Genomic DNA, 22,884 nt, shown 5'->3' with positions numbered 1-22,884 from the left:
GAGGTCGGTGAGTGCTGGTGAGGGATGTGTGTGAGGAGGCTCAGTGTGCGTGGACTCGCGTCTGATGATCTTCAATTGCCTGTGTGCGTTTGTGCTCCTCTGTTCGCGAAATGTGAAGACCTCCATGCGATGGGGGTTTTCTTGCTGCATGTTGGTGCCCTTTTTTTTTCTTACCCGCACGTGTGCACGTCGTGTACTAGAATAGAATGACGTGCCATGTGGCGGCGTTTTAATACCCTATTAATAGCCCACTACGTACCTTTTCACGGTGCATGTTCACTTCTCGTTGTTGCATGCGTCCGTTCACACCTTGCCCTTGCATGATTTACTTTGATTTGATTTGATTTGATTTATTATTATTATTTTTTTATTATTTATAAAACTGTTTGGTTAATTCGCATCCGGTCCCACCGGACCCCTATCCGAATTGTCGGACTTGCCGGCCGCTGGACTGCTTGCCGTCGCATCGTTCTTGCCGTTTGCCGGCTCGTGCTCACTCCTACCGGCTTCGTGCTTGCCGATTGCTAAACGTGTTGCCGTCTCTTCTGACTTACCGGTGTCCGGTTCTGTGTCGGCCTTTACTTGTTCAAATGGGTTTCTCGGCATGGGTCCATTGTATGGTTTGAGTCGGAACCCATTGACCCATTGACCCAGAACCTCGCCGGTGAGTGTCCCTAATTGGTAGGAACCGTTGAACTCACGCGTGATCCAGTATGGACCGGTCCACCGAAACCGTAGCTTCCCCGGCATCTTACCCATCCGGGTCTGGAATACTAGTATTGGTTTACCGATTTTGAACATCTTTTCGTTCCCTTTTCGGTGACGATCCACGAACACTTTCCTTCGTCGCTACTCTAGTTCTAGGTGCATGATGTTGGCTAGCCGGTGTTCTTCCAATTAGCATAGTGCCACTAACCGGATCGCTTCCGATTCCTTCTCATTTAGGCGTTCCCGAATCTGTATTCGTAAACTCGGTACCTGGAACTCGACTGGCATCACTGATTCCAATCCGAATGCTAGGCGAAACGGTGTTGTGCGGATACTTGTCTTATATGCCGTTCAATAGGCCCAGAGTGCATTGTGTAGCTTTGTATCCCAATCCGTCCGATTCTCATTGACGATTTTTCGAAGGATGTTGTGTAGTGTTTTATTTGTGGACTCAGCTAATCCGTTGGCTTGCGGATAATAGGAAGTGCTCTATTTATGGACCACCGCATAGAATGTCGTCAAACTTTCCACCACTTGCCCTAAGAAGTGGCGACCTTGGTCACTTATTAGCTCTATCGGACATCCATACCGGCAGTAGATGTATTCATATAAATTTTTTGCCTTGGATGCCGCGGTGTTGTCGCGTAGTGCTTTGGCTTCCACCCATTTTGTGCAATAATCCGTAGCGACAATCACGTACCGGTTGCCTGTTCTCATTGCTGGTGGTTTGAATGGACTGACAAAATCTAGCCCCCATTTCTGAAATGGTTCTAACGGTAGCACAAGCTGGTGAGGCATCCTGGCTTGTTCGGTTGGTTGGCCCATTCGCTGACATAGGTCGCATTCTTTAGCGTACCGGAATGCATCCTTCAATGTTGTTGGCCACCATAGTCCACTTTGCCATATTTTCCTTGCTGTAGCATCTTCGGCATAATGTCCTCTAGCCACTCCACAGTGTGCTTCGCGCAATATTATGTCCTTTTCGTCACTGCGCACTACACGCCGCCATATGCCATCTACGCCTTTGTGGTACAGTGTGTCCTGTAATAGACAGAAGTGCCAACTTTGAACAGCTAAGCGTTTACTCTCGTCTCAGTTCATCTCCTCCGGAGGTAAGCCCATGCTCAGAAATTGGTGCATGTTGGTGAGCCACTTGTCTTCCTCTGCGACCGTACCATCCGTTCCCGTTTCTGCTGTGACTCTAAACAGCTCTGCATCCGAGAACTCGTCTGGGACGCCGTCACCGGTTTCGCCGGAATCTAACCGGCTCAAATAATTTGCTACCGCATGTTGTATGCCGGGTTGGTGAAATATCTCGAACTCAAATTCTTGTAATAGTTACGTCCACCGGGCCAGCTTACCGGTGAGTGATGCTTTGGACACCAAATAGAGGAGCGCCGAATGATCTATGTGAAAGGAAAACTTCCTTCCCAAAAGATAGTGTCTAAACTTGGTGACACTGTAGATCATGCCCAATGCCTTTCTTTCCGTTGTGGAATAATTACGTTGTGCTTGGGACAGCTTCCGGCTGGCATAATACACTGGCCGGTACCACTTTGGTTCTGTAAGTTGCATAAGCGGGCTCCCGATTGCGATGTTGTACGTGTCAACGAACACATGGAACTCTTTAGAACAATCTGGAGGTTGCACCACCGGCGCTTGTGACAATAGTACTTTTAGTGCCCAGTAAGCCTTGTCTTCTGTGTCCGTCCATTGGAACGGTGTCCGATGTACCGCGGCATGCAATGGTGTAGCCAGGTCTGCCAAATACCGGAGCATTCGGCTATGCCACAGAATTTTTCCTAAGAATCGGCTTAATGCCTTTGCCGTGGTTGGTGCCGGTGCCTCCAAAATAGCTTTGACCTTGTCCGGATCCACTGCAATACCGTCCTTGCTCACGATGTGGCCAAGTAACGCTTCGTTGGACACTCCGAACACTCATTTTGCCGGGTTAATGCTTAGCCGGTAAACCCTACATTTCTCTTGACATAGTCGGAGGTGTTGAAGGTGATCCACTTCCCGGCTATAAACAACGAAGTCGTCTAGGAACACCTACATGAATGCTGGAATGAATTCTTCGAAAATCTCCATGATGATCCGCTGGAAGGTTGTCGTCGCCGTTTTCAGCCTGAACATCATAACTATGGCAACAAAGACTCCCGATTCGCTTACAAAAGTGGTTTTCTCCTGGTCATTGGGGTGCATCCGGATCTAATTATAGCCGCTGAAACCGTCCAGAAAACTGTACACCTCATGACCGGCGACCGCATCCAAGACTCCATCCGTGAATGGAAGTGGAAAGACGTCCATTACCGTAGCCGCATTCAATTTCTGGTAGTCGACGCAAACTCTTATCTTACTGTTCTTTTTCGGTACTACGACTATCGGACTGAGCCATGTGGCTATCTTTACCGGTCGGATGAAGCCAACCCTTAGCAACTTGTCGATTTCTTCTTTGACTTTTGTTGCGTAATTCGGGTTCATCTGGTAACGCCGTTGCACTACCGGTTTGGCGTCTTTACTCAGATGTATCTGGTGTTGATACAACTGAGGATCGAGTCCCTGCATGTCCTCATAGGACCAGGCGAACACATCACGAAATTCTTTTAGAAGTGTGATCATTGCCGTTTTGTTCTCCGGGGTCATTTCCTTGGCGATGTGAACCAGTCTTGCGTCCTCTGTGGTACCTAGGTTTATCTCTTCTAGTTGGGATGCTTTTACGCGCTACGACACTGCCATTTCTCTTTCCAATGCCTCCTGTGCTTGCCGTAACTCCCGGATCGCTTCTTTATCCGGTTCCTCGTCGGTCCTGTCCGGTTGCAGTATGTACAGTGATACTGCTTTGGCTACATCAATTTCGAATAGAGGTACGATCTTCGGATTTTCTTGTAAGTATTGATCGACCTCTTCGTCCGCCAAATATTCGAGCATGAGACATTCCGCATATAGCGGTGTCAATTCCTTACCGGTACCTGATTGTGGTTGAGTCGGTACTCGCACTTTCGCTTTTCCACGCCGGAACGTAATTATATTCTTCCTCCAGTTTTGCTTGATGTGTGTTGTTTTAAACCAAGGGCGTCCCAACAATAGTGGGTAAGCTCCTTGAGCCTATAGCTGGAGAACTACTGCCGAAATGCGAAATGTGTGACCCCTGATGGTCACTTCCAGATCACGTATTAATCTGGTTGGCCGTACTGAGCTTGTGTCTGCCATCCGAAGCCAAACGGGCATGGTTCCCAGTCATGGATTCCTAGAGTGTTACACGTTTGGAGGCTGATCACGTTCACGCCGGATCCTCCATCGATAATCGTGCCGGATAGCTCTTTTCCTTTCACGATGGTTGTGATTACCGGACTGCTCGTTTCTGCTACCGCCGGTCCTTCCTCCGGATTTGAAAAGAATGTTGGAGCCAGTGGTGTGTCATCTTTCGTCATTCCGGATGGCTTCTTGAGTTTCCCACTCCGTGGCTTTGCCATTTGATCTTGTAGTGACTTGTTGTAAGTCCGCGACTTCCGCGACTACCATGTTGACCGCTGGTCACTTGTCGTAGCTCTTCGCCGGACATTGGTTACTATAGTGGCCTTCTTGCCGGCAATAATAGTAGTACGCCTTCTGGGTGTTGCTGGATTCGACGTTTGTGCCCGCACCCGGTTGAGGTCATGTGGTAAATGCTTGGTTTTGGTCCGGTTGGCTGCTTGGAGTGCCCTTTTCCGGTTCCCGTGGATGACCCCCCTTTTTGTTGAAATGAAGTTTCTTGTTGAAATTCTTTTTGTTTCGGTAACCTTGACGGGGCTGGTCGTCATACTTGCCAGAGTCGTCTTGTCGTTGGTTGTAACTAGGGGAGTGATCCCAGTTGTATCTCTCGTACCGTCCATTATAGTCCCGATATCTATCCTATATGTCATACCGGTCATAAGCATCTCTTTGATCGCTGTACCAGACATCTTGTGCCGGCCAGTAGTGCTCCTCTCGCCGCCAACGTTCTTCTTCTTCTTCCCGGTTGCTTCATGGTTCAATTTGCCGGACCGGTGGTGCTTGCCGATTTAATAAGTTATACTCACACCGTTCCATTGTGTCACTTCTAGAGTGGTAGAGCAACCATTGGGAACGCATGGTGCATTCCAGTGCCGAATGTTCGGCATTTAGGCATGTCGTACATTGAATTGCTTGCCGGAAGCGGAGGTCCTCATCTGTCGGTAGTGCACGCTGAAGTGCGCCTAGGGTTAGCCATGAACTCGATTTTTCCATTTCCCGAACTCGGTCGATCACTTGATCTATGCTGCTGGTGCGGAAATCAATGATGGTGCACACCGTTCGTAAGGGTTCTTGGAGTGCTACTAAGAATAGCCTTTGTTTCTTCCTCCGGTGGTGCCCGACTGAGCTGACTGTGGATCTGCTGGAACCGGATGACAAACTATTGAACGTTCTCCGTTGGTTCCTGTCGGATAATGTAAAATAGGCCTACCATTTCCCGTTGGTCCATCTCCTTGTGAAAGAAATGCAAGAAATTGGTCTTTAATGCTTCAAACGTGGGGATGGTGTTGGGATCTTGTGTTCGGTGCCATCTAGCGGCCAGTCCCCCCAGGGTCATTCTGAACTCTGCCATTTTTTAGCGTTCCTCTTTGGCCGCATTTAAGCGTTGGGACACATGGTTTGCCTCCCAGGTCTGCTGAAACGCATGAACGTGGGGTTCCACGTCTGGATCATCCCGGTATCTGGGATATTGGAACGACATATCGTTGTCTGGTGTCGGTACGTGGGCTGGTGGTGTCAGTGGTCTTTCCTCCTCCTCTGTCGGCGTCTGAGGTCTTTCCTGCTCCTCTTTCGGTGTTGCAGGCCTCTCCTCCTCGACTTCCGATATCGGAGGTCTCTCTTCCTCAACTTCTGGTTCTGGAGTGTGCTCGACTTTCGGTGCCGGAGGTTCCAGCCTTGTCAATTCTGGTTCCGGTGTCGGCAAGGTATCCGACTCGTCCTCCGGTCTGTCTGGGGTGTCGTTACTACTGCGGTAGTTCGTATGCGTGTTGTATTCCCCTTTCGAACCCGATTCAAAAGCCGAAAATGTTTCGGATTCGCCTTCGCCCGCTGCCAATGCCTGGACAAGGGATTCCACTTCCCGGAGGCTGCTTAGGCTGCTTCCTTCGTCCAGGTAGTTGTTTTGTTGTAAACGAAGTGACTCCTTGGCCACTCTCCGGATCACCTTGGAAAATGAGCGATCCGCTCTGATTTCTTCTTCTGCTTCCTAGAAAGCCTCTCGCTTCCTCAGCCGTTCAGCAAGTCTCCTTGCTCGCTCCTTAACCAGGTCGTTCGTTGGTCTAGTCATCCATTCCCGCCATTGTTCGTTGCAATTGTGCAGGAATTGTGGTCGCCAAAAACTCTATGTTATTCCTTAGGGCCCGACAATGGCCTAACACAGGGTGTCTACGGAAGACACTTCACCAAAGGGGTGCTACGGCGAGATAACTTAAGACTCAACGATTAATCAAACTTAATTGGTTACTTAGCAATATGGCATTAGTCTTGATACACGCGTATGATAGAACAATTAGCACAGAACGATAATCAACACTTAAAGATAAAACAAGAAGCTCTATTAATTATCCGTCCCAGTTTTACACTGTAACCGGGCCTTTATATAGGTCACCGGTGCGAAGTACAAAACGGTGCCAACCAGCACCTGTTCGGAACCGGTCTGGATCCGGATCGGCATACCGATTTCGGTCCGTCTGTTCACATCTCATAAACTACTTAATTATAATAGATTCTGAATATACAATCCCTTTCACATTCTGGTCTTTAAATCCTTTGCCGGCCGGGTAACAATAACAAGAGAGAGAGTAATATAGTTCATTGGGGTTATATATTGTGTACTTGCCTTCTACACTTCTATGCATTGATCTTACACGCGTTAATCTATACTAGAATTGTGTACCAGAGAGAGTGTCGGATAATTGGATAGTGTATATGTAACTGGATGACTTGTAATTGTATGTGGACATAATTCCATCCCTCCGACCACACTGTTGGATAGTATTCCGGAAGGGAATAAATTGTGTTTGCGACTAAGACTTAGTCCAAGATAAACAACTTACCAAAGCACATTTCAGAAATGCTAGCTCTCATTTCCAATTATATTAGTTCAAACTGTCATTACAACATCTTGTGTAAGTTAGAATAAATAAATAGAAAAATAATAAATGTAATACAAAAAGGTAAACGAACATGAAAATGTGCACCCCACAAGTAGGATGCACCTATAACCACCACATTCTCTAAGAAGTGGTCGGTTGGTGTAAAGAATCAAGAGATGGATTCTGTGTAGCGGAATAGATATGAACTCTGTGTTTGTATGAGAGAGAGAGAGAGTGAGTGAGAGACACAAGGAGTAAGACACAGAGAATACGCGAAGTAAAGTATATTAACAAAGGAGAAAGACTCAACGTTCTACAAGGTGGGAGGAGGGTGCTTTATATAGTCACCCTCTCTCTTCATTAACTACAAGACTCATGGAGCATGGGGAATGTGAAAGCTCATAAGTTATGTGTCATAGAATATGATTCTGTGACTCACACTAAATGCTAGAATACAAAGTGGTGACATAATGGTGACTCTTGATCGTTGGAGTGTCTATTCACTCTCAAGGTGAGTTCACACACTAGACCAAGTTGAGCTTGATTCTCAACAATTAGTTATAGAGAAACAAGATTAAACAATACAAAACTCTCTCTCTCTCTCTCTCTCTCTCTCTCTCTCTCCATTCTTTCAATTTCATAATTCCTACATGTTATTAGAGCGGTGAAGGAGGCCAACCCACCAAGAAGCTTCTCGTGGTGTCAATAACGAACGTGTCAAACATTGGAATGATAATGAATATGGCGGTAAATGCCGCCCAAATATCATCTCGTACTTATCACATTGAAAAATTGAATGATAAAAATTATCAACCATGGCGTATGACCATGGAAATTATATTAGAAAAATACAACTTCTTAAATATCGTCAATGTGTCATAGACATCCATATGAAGTTAACTAGTTGTCATGCCATGGTGGAAGGTAGGGGTTGAACCCACGACCGTTTGGTTTCCATTGGGCAACCCTACCAACTAAGTTGCATCCATTTATGCATCTTTTTAAAACCCAACTTGATGTATTGTAGATCGAACATTGGAAGTTCCAAGCTTGCATGCATCCTCATGCATCTTCTATTCCTAGCTTGCATGCATCCTCATGCATTCTCTATTCCTAGCTTACATGCATACCTCTACCTTCTTGTATAAATACTCAAGTGCACCTTGATTCTAATCAAGGTGAACAACACCAATTACGGAATCATAAATTGAGTTCTTGTTCTTTTCTCTTGTCTATTCTCTCTTTTAGTACTTAGTCCAGTCTTGGTTCTGCTCTATTCTACTCATTCGTAACACAATGGAACCGACGTGTGGCCCGACATTCATAACCCCACAAATGTACCCGACGTGCAAATGTGGAAGCGGCGTGATTTAAACGCTCACTTGGAACTCCTCCATATGGAAGACACACTTAAGCAAAGTGTGAGAACCTTGTCTACGTCCAAACAAATATGGGATATATTAGAGGCTGATTACCTCCATACCAACGTTACATCCCAAGTTGTCAATTTAAAAACTTTAATAAATATGAATATGAATGAAAATGATGACGTTGACACGTTTGTCAAAAATTAAAGACTTCGCCTTGATGATGTGATCCTTTCAAGACTTAGTTTGCCAAGTTCCCTTCAATCCGTCGTCTTGTTAGCAACCCTACCCCCATCATGGCAACCATTTATAAGCACAAAATCCACATCAGCCAATATTAGAACCCCAACGTAGCATCAATCTCACAAGAAAACATACTTCATAGGGCAATAAATCAACCCACCTCATCTCACACCGCAGTTTATACCAAGCATTCAACATACAATAAAAAATCTTACAATAAACCTAGATCAACATACCAATCTACTAACTCCAAACTTTATTCACAGACCTCTAAATTTAATGATTCAAGAGATCATCACAAATCTAATAACAATGATGCAAAAATTGTCAAAGGAGTGAACATGAAACGAAAGATTGTTATAGGAATTTTAATAACAATGGTGAAAGAGCATATAAACAAGACCACTCTTACAATGGATCACATGATGACTATGATCAAAATAATGACATATGTCATAGTGACCAAAATTCCAATGAGGACAATGAAGATTCCTTCATTTCCTTTATGGCCCTCACTTCATTTAACCACTCTCCCACTTCAATCTGGATTCTTGATATAGGTGCCACATGTCATCTCCCCTCAAGGGTTGAATGGCTCAAAGACTATAAGGCCTAAGCACATCCCCTCCCGGCGAGATTTGGGAACAATGGGGTTGAATACGCCCTTGGACATGGAATTGCCCATCTTGAACTTTTTTATGGGAACTTCATTGAAGTCAATGAAGTTTATTTGTAAACTTGATATTTGTTAATAAACTTGATATTTGTTAATAAACTCACAAATGAGAACACATGTGGCGAGTTCTACCACAAATATTGTATGTGGTTGAGGTTATGTTGTTCATTGTCCAAGATAAGGATGTCTTTACCTATTAGGCCGCCCTGTGGTACCTGTTGAAGAAGCACACCACATAGATGATTGAAACACATCAAACTATGCAGTCGTGCTATGGCACTCTCGATTAGGTCACCTAAACCATGAAACAATGGTTCACATGGCCCGAACATATAACAGTCGGTTTTACCCTTCCTCAAAAATCGAAACCATCTCTTTGCGAATGGTGTATCTTTAGAAAACTCTCTAATTCGCCATTTCCCTTGACATCCCACGACAACTACTAAACCCCTTCACCTAGTACACATAGATATATGTGGTCCTTTGTCTACCCCATCCCTATTGCCAAAACTTCCAAACTTATTGCCAAAACAATGAGATTCAACAATAGTTACAATCCTTTATACACCTCAACACAATTCAAGGGTTGAATGACGAAACCAGTTGTATATGGATGCAACTCATTGCATGCTTGCCATTGCAAACCTTCCCTGAACATAATAGGAAGAGATTGTTTTGACAACTTGTTATATATTCAATAGAACATATAGTAGATCAATTAGGACAACTCCATTTTCTTTGTAGTTTGGGAAAAGTCCAAATTATGAAAATCTAAGAATCTTTGGATGTCCATCATATGCACTTGTACCCTTAGAAACTCGATCAAAAGTAGATAATTAGGCAATTTGCACAATATTCGTTGGGTATGGTGAACCTAATGGAAGGGTTATCAATTATATGACTGAAAATCCATAAAAAATTTATTCAGTCGACAGGTGATATTTGATGAAGATAACTTAAATAAATATCTAATCCTCACCCACACCATGGACATGAAAAGATACAAAACATAACTACCATATCAAACCTATCCAACACTGAATCCAACAAAGAAGTAATCCTCGCCCACTAATTCTTGGTGGGCTCTACCAACTTCTTCAGAAATCCAACAAGTCACAATGGACCACATGCCAATTAACCCTCTTCCACTGACGTCCTCATGTCTAGAAGCACACCCACAAGTTTCCCCTTCAACCAATGAGTCTAACTTATCGCCTCCAGTAACCAAACAATCACAACAAACTTATATACATGCCCCAATTTTAAACACTAATTCTACTCAATTTAGGAAAAGCCTTAATAATCACCTAAATATTCATAAGGAAAAACCTTTAGACGGAACACAACTAACTCTTATTTATTAGTGTTTTGGGGATAAGATTTGTCACTTGATAAATTGCAGTTCTGTATATGTGAATTCAATATCGCTGCACAAAAAGGGGCACAAAATGGTATCAAAACAAAATTCCAGTTATGGCTTCACAACAAGATGAGCCTTGACAAACCAATAGATACTTTCTGCAAAACCGTTTAGATGGCAAATCATGATACTACTGAAAAAGCATATTGGGAATAAGGAGTAAAGATGCCTTTCTACAAATCAACAGGATTAGTGTAAATTGTTGGGGCTTGTCCACTCAAGTGGAGCCCACAACATTGAGTCGGTTGAACACTGAATAGGCTTAAGGCAAGTTATAAGAAAAGTTATAATTCTTTGTATTTATATATTTTTATATATATGTATGCCTTTTTCTTTTTGTATGTTTTTTTGGGTGTGTATCTTTTGTGTGTGTGTGTGTGTGTGTGTGTGTGTGTGTGTGTGAACACAGATATAGACGTTGGACTACAAGAATACAAAAAGAGAAAAACAGAGAAAAGAAAAAGGGAGACAACGTGACCTGTTTTTTTTACACAGAAAAACAAAAAACTGAGAACGAAAGAGTGAGAGCAAGAGGAAGAGTGTTCTACCAAAGTGCAAAAGTGGAGATAGAGACCTACGAGGGGTTGTTCGTGCTATCAGAGAACCACGATTGAACAACAACTATCCTATCTACTTTGCATCAGGTTTCTTCGTTTCATGTTTTTCCTTGTTTCCAAATTTTGTTAGTTTTTCTATCCACCCAATTGGGTGAGGAATTGTAATCAAGGCTACTGCCTTAGCATATACATCCCTCTAGTCAAAGCTAGAGAGGTTGTATTCGTTTGTACTAAGAAAAATAGTGAACTTGTTTTGAACCCGAAGGGGTTCCGTGGTTTTTCCCTATTTTGGGTGTTAAGTTATTAGGTAATTAACTAGGGTTAATTAGAGACTAATTATATGGTTATGTTAAGTAGCGGAAGATTAGTATCATATGCACGTGAGAGTGTGTGAGAGGAAAAGAGAGAGAGAGGAGGTTACACTTATGAACACAAAGATAAATGGGGGATGATTGACTATATTGAAAAGTGTCATCAACATACAAAAATACCCACAATGAGGTATATATACAACCCATGTGCAAAGGTGCACATGTGTGGGTAGAACATAGGTACTTATGTGTAAGTCCTACATTAAATGTACTAAGGAGTGGAGGATCTAGAATACCCCACTTAAGTACAAGGTCCTATTTAAAGGCTTAAGGTCAACACATTAACTAGATTCGATCTAGGTAATTACTAAGTTACATGTGTTGACTAACTAGATTAAACTAATTGAGCTTGATATCTCAACATTGGGTTTTCCACATTAAAAGTTTTGGTGTACTCTCATTTTCGTCTTGTGGTTTCATCTATTGTTTAATTTGTCTTGATTGAGTTGGTAGTCCAAATCATCCCGATTCGGATCCATATTCCCAAGAAGTGGTATCAGAGCAGAGGTTCATACCTCCGCAAAGACTTGGAATATGGATGAATCATTAGGCGGGATGATTAAACTGACGGGATCCAACTACCCCATTAGGAAGTCCAAAATGAGGGACATGTTGGTATGTAAGGACATGTGGTTGCCCATACTACATGGTACGAGCAAACCTGAGTTCATAGATACATTAACTTAGGATGCCATGCATCTAAAGGCATCTGCATACATCCGATGTTTCATAGATATGAGTCTATATAACAGTTTTTGTGATGAAACAAAAGCAAATGAGTTATGGATAAAAATCGAGAGTATTTTTCGGACCAAAAATGCTTTGAATAGAGTCTCCGTGTTTAGGAAACTTGTAAGACTTAGGTATCAAGATGGCTCTAGTATGGCAAAGCATCTTAATACGTTTCAAGGACTTATAAGTCAATATGTCTCTCTAGATATACCTTTAGCAAATGAGGTGTGGACCTTGTTATTGTTAGGGTCTCTCCTAGATAGTTGGGAAACCCTTGTTGTGACGCTTGGGACTGCAACGCAACAAAAGGACCTAACATTGGACATGCTTAAGTCGAATCTTCTACATGAAGAAGCCTGACGAAAGGAGCACGAGTCCAACTTTGACCATAAAGCCTTAGTCATAGAAAACAACTCCTTTAGAGGAAGAAACCATGCCAGGGGTCCAAAACATCACAGAAATAATTCTAAGGGGAGGTCTAAATCTAGAAATACGAAAGACTCTAAGAAAGACTTCACGTGTCATTATTGTGGTGGTTTAAACCACTATGAAAGAGATTGTAGGAAGAAAAAGAGGGACCAAAAGAGTGGAACTATTGACAACAAGAAAAATGATTCCACGATAGTCGCATGTGATGGTGATATTATCATCGTGTGTGATGATGCTTGTGTCAGTTTAGCATTGCAAGAAACTGATTGGATTATCGATTCGGGAGCCTCGTACCACATTACCCCATATCGGGAAATGTTCTCGTCATATGCCGGTGGTGACTTTGGTAAAGTTAAAACGGTTAACCACGGCGTGACTGAGGTTGTTGGCATAGGAAATATAATTCTGACCACGGACATGGGTTGCAAACTAGTATTAAAAGATGTTAGGCATGTACCAGACATTTGGCTGGATATTATTTCAGCCGGTAAGCTTGATGATGAGGGTTACACAAATTCCTTTGGTGAAGGAAAATGGAAGCTCATCAAAGGCTCGCTAGTATTAGCAAAACGTCTAAAACAGAATTCCCTCTATGTACTTCATGATGTGGTGTCCAGCGGAGAGGTAAATGTAGCCAACAAGGATGCCTCGATTGAGCTATGGCATAAGAGACTTGGGCACATGAGTCAAAAGGGACTCGATGTTCTAGCAAGGAAGAACATCCTGCCGGACATAAAAGGTATGCACTTGGAAACTTGTGTTGATTGCTTGGTCGGCAAACAACACAGAGTTGCCTTTCAGCATCAATTCTTCCTTTCACTCTAAGTCAAAGCACATTGATGTTAGATACCATTGGATTAGAGATGTGCTTGAAGAAAAGAAAATGCACATTGAGAAGATACATACCAATGAGAATGATTCTGACATGATGACTAAAAGATTGTCAAGGGAGAAGCTTGAAGTTTGCAAACAAAAGGCAAACTTGGTTGTGCCCCCCACTTAAGACGGAGGGGGAGAATTGTTGGGGCTTGTCCACTCAAGTGGAGAGTCGGTTGAACGCTGAATAGGCTTAAGGCAAGTTATAAGAAAAGTTATAATTAGTTGTATTTATATTTATATATATGTATGCCTTTTTCTTTTTCTGTGTTTTTTTGGGTGTGTGTCTTGTGTGTGTGTGTGTGTGTGTGAACACAGATATAGACATTGGACTACAAGAAGACAAAAAAAGAAAAACAGAGAAAAGAAAAAGGGAGACAGCATGACCTGTTTTTTTTACACAGAAAAACAGAAAACAAGGTGAGAAAAACAAAGAACGAAAGAGTGAGAGCAAGAGGAAGAGTGTTCTACCAAAGTGCAAAAGTGGAGACAGAGACCTACGAGGGGTTGTTTGTGCTATCAGAGAACCACGATTGAACAACAACTATCCTATCTACTTTGCATCAAGTTTCTTCAGCTCAACTGGCGGAATGCTTTCAAAACCAATTTACTCGAGTGGGACAGAGGGGAGTGGATTTTCGTGTGTAGGGATCGTTTCATGTTTTTCCTTGTTTATAATTTTTGTTAGTTTTTCTATCCACCCAGTTGGGTGAGGAATTGTAATCAAGGCTACTGCCTTAGCATATACATCCCTCTAGTCAAAGCTAGAGAGGTTATATTCATTTGTACTAAGAAAAATAGTGAACTTGTTTTGAACTTGAAGGGGTTTTGTGGTTTTTCCCTATTTTGGGTTTTCCATGTTAAAAGTTTTGGTGTACTCTCATTTTCGTCTTGTGGTTTCATCTATTGTTTAATTTGTCTTGATTGAGATGGTAGTCCAAATTATCCTCATTCGGATCCATATTCCTAACATTAATGTAGTTTCAAGTTCAATACGTTGGATTGAAATTTAATACACCATCCCATGCACCGCCAACTTCCATGTGTTTTGTGATGTCTTAGATGGCATAGAACATCTAGCTAACAATTGAGGTAAGTCAAGTTTTGGATCTTCGTCAGGGCTCCTTATATTCTCGTATATGCCCCTTTTTGTGAAAAGTTGGTGTTTTATTAGTTTTCCCTAAATATAAATAGGAAGCACTACAAATGGCTTAGTTGAAGCGTGCAACTTGTCATTAAACAACTTTTGAAATGGTTTGATGGTTCAATTCAGCTAGGTTCCTAAACTGGTTTAGGCTTAATCAATTTGGCCAAAGAATTTGTTCAGCCTTAACAACTTTAGGGAGTGGTTTGTTTCGGTTCAGCCTTAACTCCGAAACCGGTTAAGGCTTAACTTGTTTGTCTTAGACAAGGCCAAATCAGTTAAGCCAAAACCAAACCATTATCGATTCCTACTAAATAGATAAGTGATAATGTCCAATAGCTAATTTTCCTAGCAATAAGTTGTAGTTCTAGCTAAGACCGATTTAGCTTGATGGTAACATCTAGTAGATAATTAGCTAAGTGAGATTGTTCAATATCTTTTCGCTAGCATTGATTTACCATGGTCATAACATCTACTTGCTAATTACCTAATTGATGACAAGCAATAGCTAATTAATTAAGTGATAACTTCTAATAGTTAATTAATTACAGTTGATTTAGCTTTATGATAACATCTAGTAGCTAATGACTTAAATGAAAACCCAATTTCATATCCACATAATACTACATTCAATCTTAATTGATGACTCCAACATTTGTCATGATGTTAGTAAAATCAATATTGCTTTCAATAGGAAGTTTGCGGGATCTGACAATAGCAATTGTTTCAATATTGTTAAAGCTTCAACTCATCTTGGTTAGTAGGAGTGTAAATGTACCACTATAGAGGTATAAATGTCATGTCTAATCAAGTCTATGAGTGTCTTCAAATGTATGATGTTAGTACATGAATCAATGTAATTACTCTGTTTTAGACAAGGCTTTATGTGAAATATACATTTTTGTGGTGTCCTTAGTTGAGTTTATTTGAAATGTTTCAAAAAAGACAATGATTGGAAAGAAGTTGTTGGATCATTATTAAATAAAATGTGAGAGACTTGGATATCATAATGTGTTGTTGCATCAACGTAGATGAACTTAACTGTGGTGTTATTAAATACATGAGTTTCTATTATTTTCCCTTTCGAAAACTTTTGGGCGGGCACCGTCAAAATCATATCAACATGATACTAAAATCATATCAAAATGACTTGTGATAATATGTTCGTAGTGAAACTATGGGCAAAAACATCAAGAATCACTTAGTTTGGCAAGCACTTTGTCATGTGACAATTTCTCTAAGAGGGAAGCACGAAATCCCCCTAGTTTTAGTTTGTTTTGTCTTGTGGTAACAACTTGAGGTTGACAATAGTTTGGGAATATCCAAATGCCTAAAACTCCTAAGATTTAGGCCAACTGTCAACCTTTTGCATCCCTTTGGGGTCCTATATAAAGTTAGGCTACAACTAACATTATGTTGTTTGCATTAAACACTAGATCCTTTTTTGAAAGTAAATGGCCTTAGAGGCCTGTGTATGTAAGTCTTTCTCATTGAGGTTGCCAATTGAAAGGATAGATTCGATGTTTACATGAACTTGCATCCCCAAGGTTATGCAAAACATATCAGAACCAAGACATTTTTTATGGCTACTCAAGCATCTTGGAAATAAAATGATGTCCATATTTCCGACAAATTATGGATCACAAAACTATAGTTTCAAAATCTCGCTCCTTTGGAGAATCTTTATAGAAGATTTATTAGCCCAAAAAAGAAGCTTGCTCGAATAGAGGGATCTTGCCCAAATCACATTTCACAAAGAAGAAACCACTTGAGGTCTTACGTCTCTCTCATTTTACCCTCTTATCTTTCCAAACTAGGTCTAGCTACTTGTAATAAATATCTGCTAATGGTAATAAATGCTTCCTTAATATGGATCTTGCGCTGGTTTTGGTCAACACACAGATTGATCTATCTTGGGAATTTTGGCATTTCGATTATTCCCATATGATTTCGATCCCTTAATATGGATCTATCTTGCAGGAAGCTTTCAACATTGATTTTGAGAGACAAGATCATGATCAATTGTGAATTCAATTAAGATCAAACACATTAAATTACATTGTATACCCTAACTGCTATCCATTCAAACTTTCAGGCATCAAATGCAAAACAAGTTTTAATGTTCAGCCAAAGGTATATTCAAAACTTAGAATAGGTCAAAACTCAGTGTATTGGACACAATTAGTAATTTAAATTTCTGAAGGGAATTTCCTACACCATGCGTTGTTACTGACATTTGTAGACTTGTGTGGATATTAAAACTCATTCATGTGTAATACTAATTTGCTTTGTCTTTCGTAGCCAAGATATAAAACGAGAAATGAAGTATTTCATATATTATAAGATTCTACAAATTTCTCAACTCTGAAGATTGAGAATGTAAGAATTCCATTTTACAAGTAGATGAAGACTATACAGCACAATCTTAATTCGTGGCATAATTTAGTCACAAATCAATATCCTTTCATTTATAGATTTAGGCAAGCCAAGCATAGATTTGCATTCTCTTAAACATCCCCAAAGTCATAGCTTGGGTTGTCATCACATTGTATGTATGATAAGTAATGTGTACTCTAATTGTATTACATTCTACTTACCAAGTCGACAATAAACATGAGCGAAGGTGTACTACAAAAACCCACAGAACTAGGCAGAAAGGAACAATCATCTATGGATCATCAAGAGAGAATTGGATATGGTGTTCCAATTCAGTTCCGGGAAGTTCACATTAACCTACCTACTCGATTGTCTGTGCTAAACTTTCATCACTATCATGTGAGCCATGTTACTCAATGAATAGGATATTCATCGCATCATCATGTGATAGATGAGGGAAGATGACAGTTATATAACGGTGTATAAAAGCATGACATGAACAATGTCATGTATATATGGTGGCGAGTGGTGGTCGAAAGTCGTTTTGGAATGTGAACTCATTTCCTCGGGAGGGGTTTTCGATAACTAAACTTGGAAGTGAATTGTCATGAATGCAAGTGTGTAAGCAAAAGCAAAATAGATGCAAAACTAGATCACACCTTATGGCATGGCATGAGGTGCTGGTGGTTAAAAGTGTCAATTGAGTGGATTCATATGGCACTACTTGATGGTGTTGTGGCGACAGGGATTTCGAAGGTCCTAGGTTTGTGCGGCTCGGGGGTGGGCATTTTGGGCACTAGCACAGTCAGGACACCCTGTTGACAGGCAGCAGAGATGGCATCCAGATTTACATGGTTAGGAAGATTGAACTTACGCATGAATCGACCCGCGGGCCTCTCGACCCGCACATACTTCACCTGATCCCCCACCTTCAAGTTCTGGATTTGACAATCCTCGGCCGATTCGCGCCTCCTTTCTCCGCTTATCTTCAAGATCGTGTCATTCTCGATCTGGACCTGGTTTAGTCAGACCACTTCTCATCATGTTTTAGGTAGGGAATGGGGGAACAAACAAACCACATGGAGCATGTTGATTGTGGAGGGAGAGAAAGAGAGATGTAATGTAAATGAATGAAGGTGTGGACCTTAATGTCGGTGCTTCTAAGGCCAGGGACATCCACAACGAAGATGTAGGAGCCATTCAGTTCCTTCACATCCACGGGTGCGTTGGTAGCCATATCTCCCGCTCTCTCAGTGAAATGTATGGAGGTGTTAATCTGCAGGGAATTAAGTAGTAGGGATTAATTAGTCCACACTAAATCAATCAATCAATCAATCAATCAATCAATCAATCCATTCATGCAGAAACCTCCTCCTTCCTTGTAATCTCTTCCTTTTGTCTCTTAAACGATGCCTGTCCTGCTGAGTTTGAATTTGGTGCGGATTTGAGTTAATAAAGGAAAGGGAGAGTCCATCCATCGAATCGACGTCGCCATTCGAAACGTTTCTCTCTGTTTTCCTTTTTCTTTTTTCTGCTACTTTGCGTTTTTTTTTTCTCTTTCGCTTCCAATTTTTTCTTAAACGTTTTTTTGGCCTTTTTGCATTTCCCCTCTTCTTCATAAATCGCTTTTTTGCTTTCTATTTCTTCATAAACGCTTTTTGCTTTTTGCGTTTCCCCTCTTGTTCTTAAATTGCTTTTTTTACTTTCTATTTCTTCGTAACTCTTTTCTCCTCCGCATTTTCTTCACAAACGTTTTTTGCTTTTGCGTTTGCTCTCATGGGCCAATTTTGGCCTTAGAAGACGTTAATATATCTTTCTTTCTCTCTCTCTCTCTCTCTCTCTCTCTCTTATGTAGAACCACGAGACTTGATAAAACATTAATCTCTTATGAGGACCGTAATAAAGTAATACACCAAGAAATATGGAAAATTTCCATTTGACATAAATAGATGAGCCCACTAGAGCCACTCCTATCTAAAATGGTATACTATAAGGAACACTTCATGCACTTCTCTAAGTTAGATTTTATTATACGACGAAAATATCTAGATATGTTCTTATCAAATACACGAGGGGTTACCATTGGACAACTTAGACTATCATCTCACCAAGTTGAGGTTGAGTATGGTTGTATTAATGGAGTCCCCAAAGAGGACAAATATGTAGATTATGTCACATAGAGATAGAGGATGAGTATTACTTTACATGCAAGTGTCCAGCTTACGTCGAGATAATGGCAAATTTCCAAGACATACGAAGACCCTCTCCAAACTATTAGACACCCTAAATATAAAGAAAGTAGATAGATATATCTTAGAGCTAAAACAACACAAAGAGAATATGCTATAAAATGCTAACCATTAATTTTCTAATATTCACCAACATGTAACCAATGAATTTGTTCAGGGATAGGAGGGGACGATGAGCGTGGACACACCCACACCACTCTGCCTTTCCCTCGCTGAAGTAGAAAACCAAAGAACAAACAAACACCCTTACATATCGGGCCTTAAAGTCACTTATTGTGTAGAAGCAATTAAGAAGATATGGGAACATGAGTTGCACCACCCAGAAGCTATGGTCATGATACCTTTTACATTGACACCATATGCCACATCTACATCAAAATCCTATGACCTCCTACTCCTTTTTGAGAGACTTTGGATGGAAATGAAACTAGGCCTAACACAACCATTTCCTTTATAGAATATGTTACATCTTAACATCTTTCGTACAACACCAGAACTCTTTTGTCAATGTTTATTTTATTCTTATTTTCAATGATTGGGTACATATCCCATTTTGTTGTAACCAATTGTCTCATGGGCCAAATTTGGTCTTAGAAGACGTGAATATATCTTTCTTTCTTTCTCTTTGCATTCTTGGGCCCATGCCATCCAAGGTCATCACTACCTTTCTCCAACACCATCATTCAATTGTTTATGACAATTATCTCCAGTATTTGGGCAAGTTAATTTACCTCCTTATGGAAACTGTTTCTCTATATTATCTGAATTTAGTTGTTGCGAAACGTTAATTTAATGTATTGATCTTGTGTTTCTTGTAATTTTCCCAGTTTGACTAATGTTTTAGGAAATCAAATTGTAGTCTGATTTTCATTTGCAAAATTGCAATTCTGATATCAATAATTTAATCTTGATATCTTCATTTTAATGGTCTTGTAAATATTATTTATCAGAATCTCCATAGCAAAAGAGTCTAAAAACCAACAAGAGTGGTCAACACTAAGAGAATTGGTCTTGTAAACATTATTTGCCGGAAGCCCCATAGTGAGAGGGTCTGAAAACCAATGAAAGTGAACAACACTAAGAGAATTGGAATATGCTCAATGCTTATGTGCTTGATGGTAGGCATGGAGGTAGCACATATCTATGGAAGTAAAAAGCAGTATATGATGCAAAAGTTTTGTTTATTAGACAATATCTACGAATATTGCCAAGCACATGGAAACGATATGAAACCTCTTTAGGAGAAGAGAGTGGATTTCTACCAAACAAGAAGAAGAAAACAAAACAAAAAGGAAAATAAAAATATGAGAAGCTTTTGTGCCTTTACGTGAATTGGCTACTCATACCCAAGGTCAAAGAATATATGATGATGTAGTGCAAGATGCACATGAGCCATAAAAATCCTTCCCTGAAAGTAAGGAATTATCTTCTTTAGAAACTAATGAAGAAGAAAAGAATGTATAATTATTTTTTTTCCAAAAAGATTTCCTTCTTTAGTATTAAGAAAAAACGTTGGAAGGTTACACAATGTACAATTACAGAGTGTTATATACAAAAAGGATGATCAGGGCAAGGGCTAGGGGTGATGATATTTTCAAATTGGTCCTTGAGAGGAGACTCTGAATAGAGGCAACTTCCTCCATAACTGTAGTAATTTTTTCCTTTTCTTAAGAACAACGTTTGAAGAGCCCAACATATTATCATATTGCCCACAACCTACTGCCAATAAGCTCTCCCATAATTCCAACAATATATCTAAGAGAAGAGGAATTATGGAATCATATTGTCTTCTACAACGATACTTCCATAAGGTCCATAATGTAATCGTAGATACTGTTTTCCATACATGGGCTACACGCATTTGCTTTCGAGTAGGTTTTGTAGTAAATTATCTAAGGGTGTATAAGGCTGCAATTTATTATCATGTTGAATATGGAAATAAAAAATACACAAGTCTATAGAAATTCCTTTAACAAAGAGCATCATGCCATTCGCAAAGCAACTAAACCAGTATGCTCTTGCATTGGCTGAAGTCACGCTGAGGCATGTGAGAAGACCACTGAAATATCCATTATCATTGTCTTCGCCCATATATCGAGTGTAACTGCTTAAGCCAATCCACTTTTGGCATGTGCTGAAAATGAATCAAAGATCCTATTGATGTTGCTCGCCCATTGTCAAGTGTTCCCCATGCAAGATGAGGTCTAAGGCCTAATATATTTCCAATAGAATCCCGGACAAGAGAATTAGCCAAAAGCCGCGGATTCATCCAACCATCCCACGTGTTAGGCATTTGCTTGTGTAAAAAAATCTTGATTACATCCCATGATCTAACGATTCCCAGGAGAAATCTCTTGGATGTTAGATTCCGTCTCGGTGTCTGTACATCTGTCACGAACATCCATTTCAAAGAAGGGAACCAGTTCCCTCTCGTCTTGGGAGCTAATTGCATCAGTTGATTAAGAAACATACCCTTCCATGCCTCTGTCCTCTTACTACAAATTTTGTCAAGAGAGCTTGAGATTGTATCAAGGGATCTATTAAAGCCAACCCTCCCTGGGTTTTTGTCCTAATCAAAACATCTCATGCTACCTTGGCCATTGCATGAGACCCATTTTCTCCACCCTAGAGGAATATACATATGAGGCTTTGATTTTTCATGATTTCCCACCTAGAGAACTATTGGGAAATCGGTCCCTCTGGATGGGATCTGGTGATGAATAAAGAGGACCTGGTAAGAACCGAAAAAAAACCGGAAACCGGAGGAGACCCGGTGAGAACCGGGAGAGAACCAGTGAGAACAAGAAGAGAAAACATATCTGTAAATATGTTTTCTGAGTAAGCCTATTGAGGCTATATTTGTAAATAGCCCTAAGTTCCTATAAGTATAAATGTGACTTACGGCAATTACTTATGTGTGGTTGTCATTGTTATTGTCATATTGTTGTAACTATTGTACAGAGAGTGAGAGACAAAGAGAGAGAGAGAGAGAGAGAGAGAGAGAGAGAGAGAGAGAGAGAGAGAGAGAGAGAGAGAGAGAGAGAGAGAGAAGAGAGAGAGAGAGAGAGAGAGAGTAGCTACGAGCACTCTTTGTTGTAACCGTCGTTTCGCGAAGATCGCGAGCACAAGGTCGTTGCCTCTGTGCCTCCACTTTGTATTTCCTCTCATATAGTGATAGTTGGAGTCCATGGTTTTTCCCTATTAGGGTTTTTCCCTATTAGGGTTTCCTACCGGAGAGGCCTGGATTAGAAGGGAACGTCGGCAATCACAACAAGTGATGAAGAATTGATGCTCATTGCCGAAGAGAATGAGTTAAACCTTGTCAACGACGAGACAACATGGGTTGTCGATTCCGGAGCGTTGTTCAACCTGACACCGGATCGAAAATGCTTCTCATCCTACACAATCGGAGATCATGGTTGTGTCGGGATGGGGAATGAAGGTACATGCCGAATTATCGGCATAGGAGATGTGTTGTTGACGACATCAACCGGATGCAAATTGCTGCTGAAGGATGTCCAACACGTTCCGAAGGTTTGACTGAACCTAATATCATCCGGTTGGCTAGATGATGAAGGCTATATATGGGTAGCATCCGGAATGGTGTT

General features: G+C 40.9%; 1 protein-coding gene across 1 annotated transcript; it reads right to left on the bottom strand.

Annotated features, from left to right (window-relative positions):
• Positions 1–16,970: 16,970 nt before the first annotated feature.
• LOC147866320 (17.3 kDa class II heat shock protein-like) lies at positions 16,971–18,321 on the bottom strand. The gene is made up of 2 exons (XM_087317493.1): positions 18,172–18,321; positions 16,971–18,043 (listed from the first exon to the last, which is right to left on the bottom strand). The coding sequence occupies exons 1-2, from the start codon at positions 18,262–18,264 to the stop codon at positions 17,738–17,740; spliced, it is 399 nt and encodes a 132-aa protein (XP_087173619.1). The 5' UTR covers positions 18,265–18,321; the 3' UTR covers positions 16,971–17,737.
• Between the last annotated feature and the right edge of the window lie 4,563 nt (positions 18,322–22,884).

This window comes from Azolla caroliniana, unplaced genomic scaffold (assembly GCF_043228905.1).
Source record: "Azolla caroliniana isolate FFs.n. ecotype wild unplaced genomic scaffold, voAzoCaro1.0.p SCAF_3, whole genome shotgun sequence".
NCBI classification, from domain to species: domain Eukaryota; kingdom Viridiplantae; phylum Streptophyta; class Polypodiopsida; order Salviniales; family Salviniaceae; genus Azolla; species Azolla caroliniana.
The sequence above is the reverse complement of the archived record's forward strand: the minus strand, read 5'-3'. Positions and strand labels throughout refer to the sequence as shown.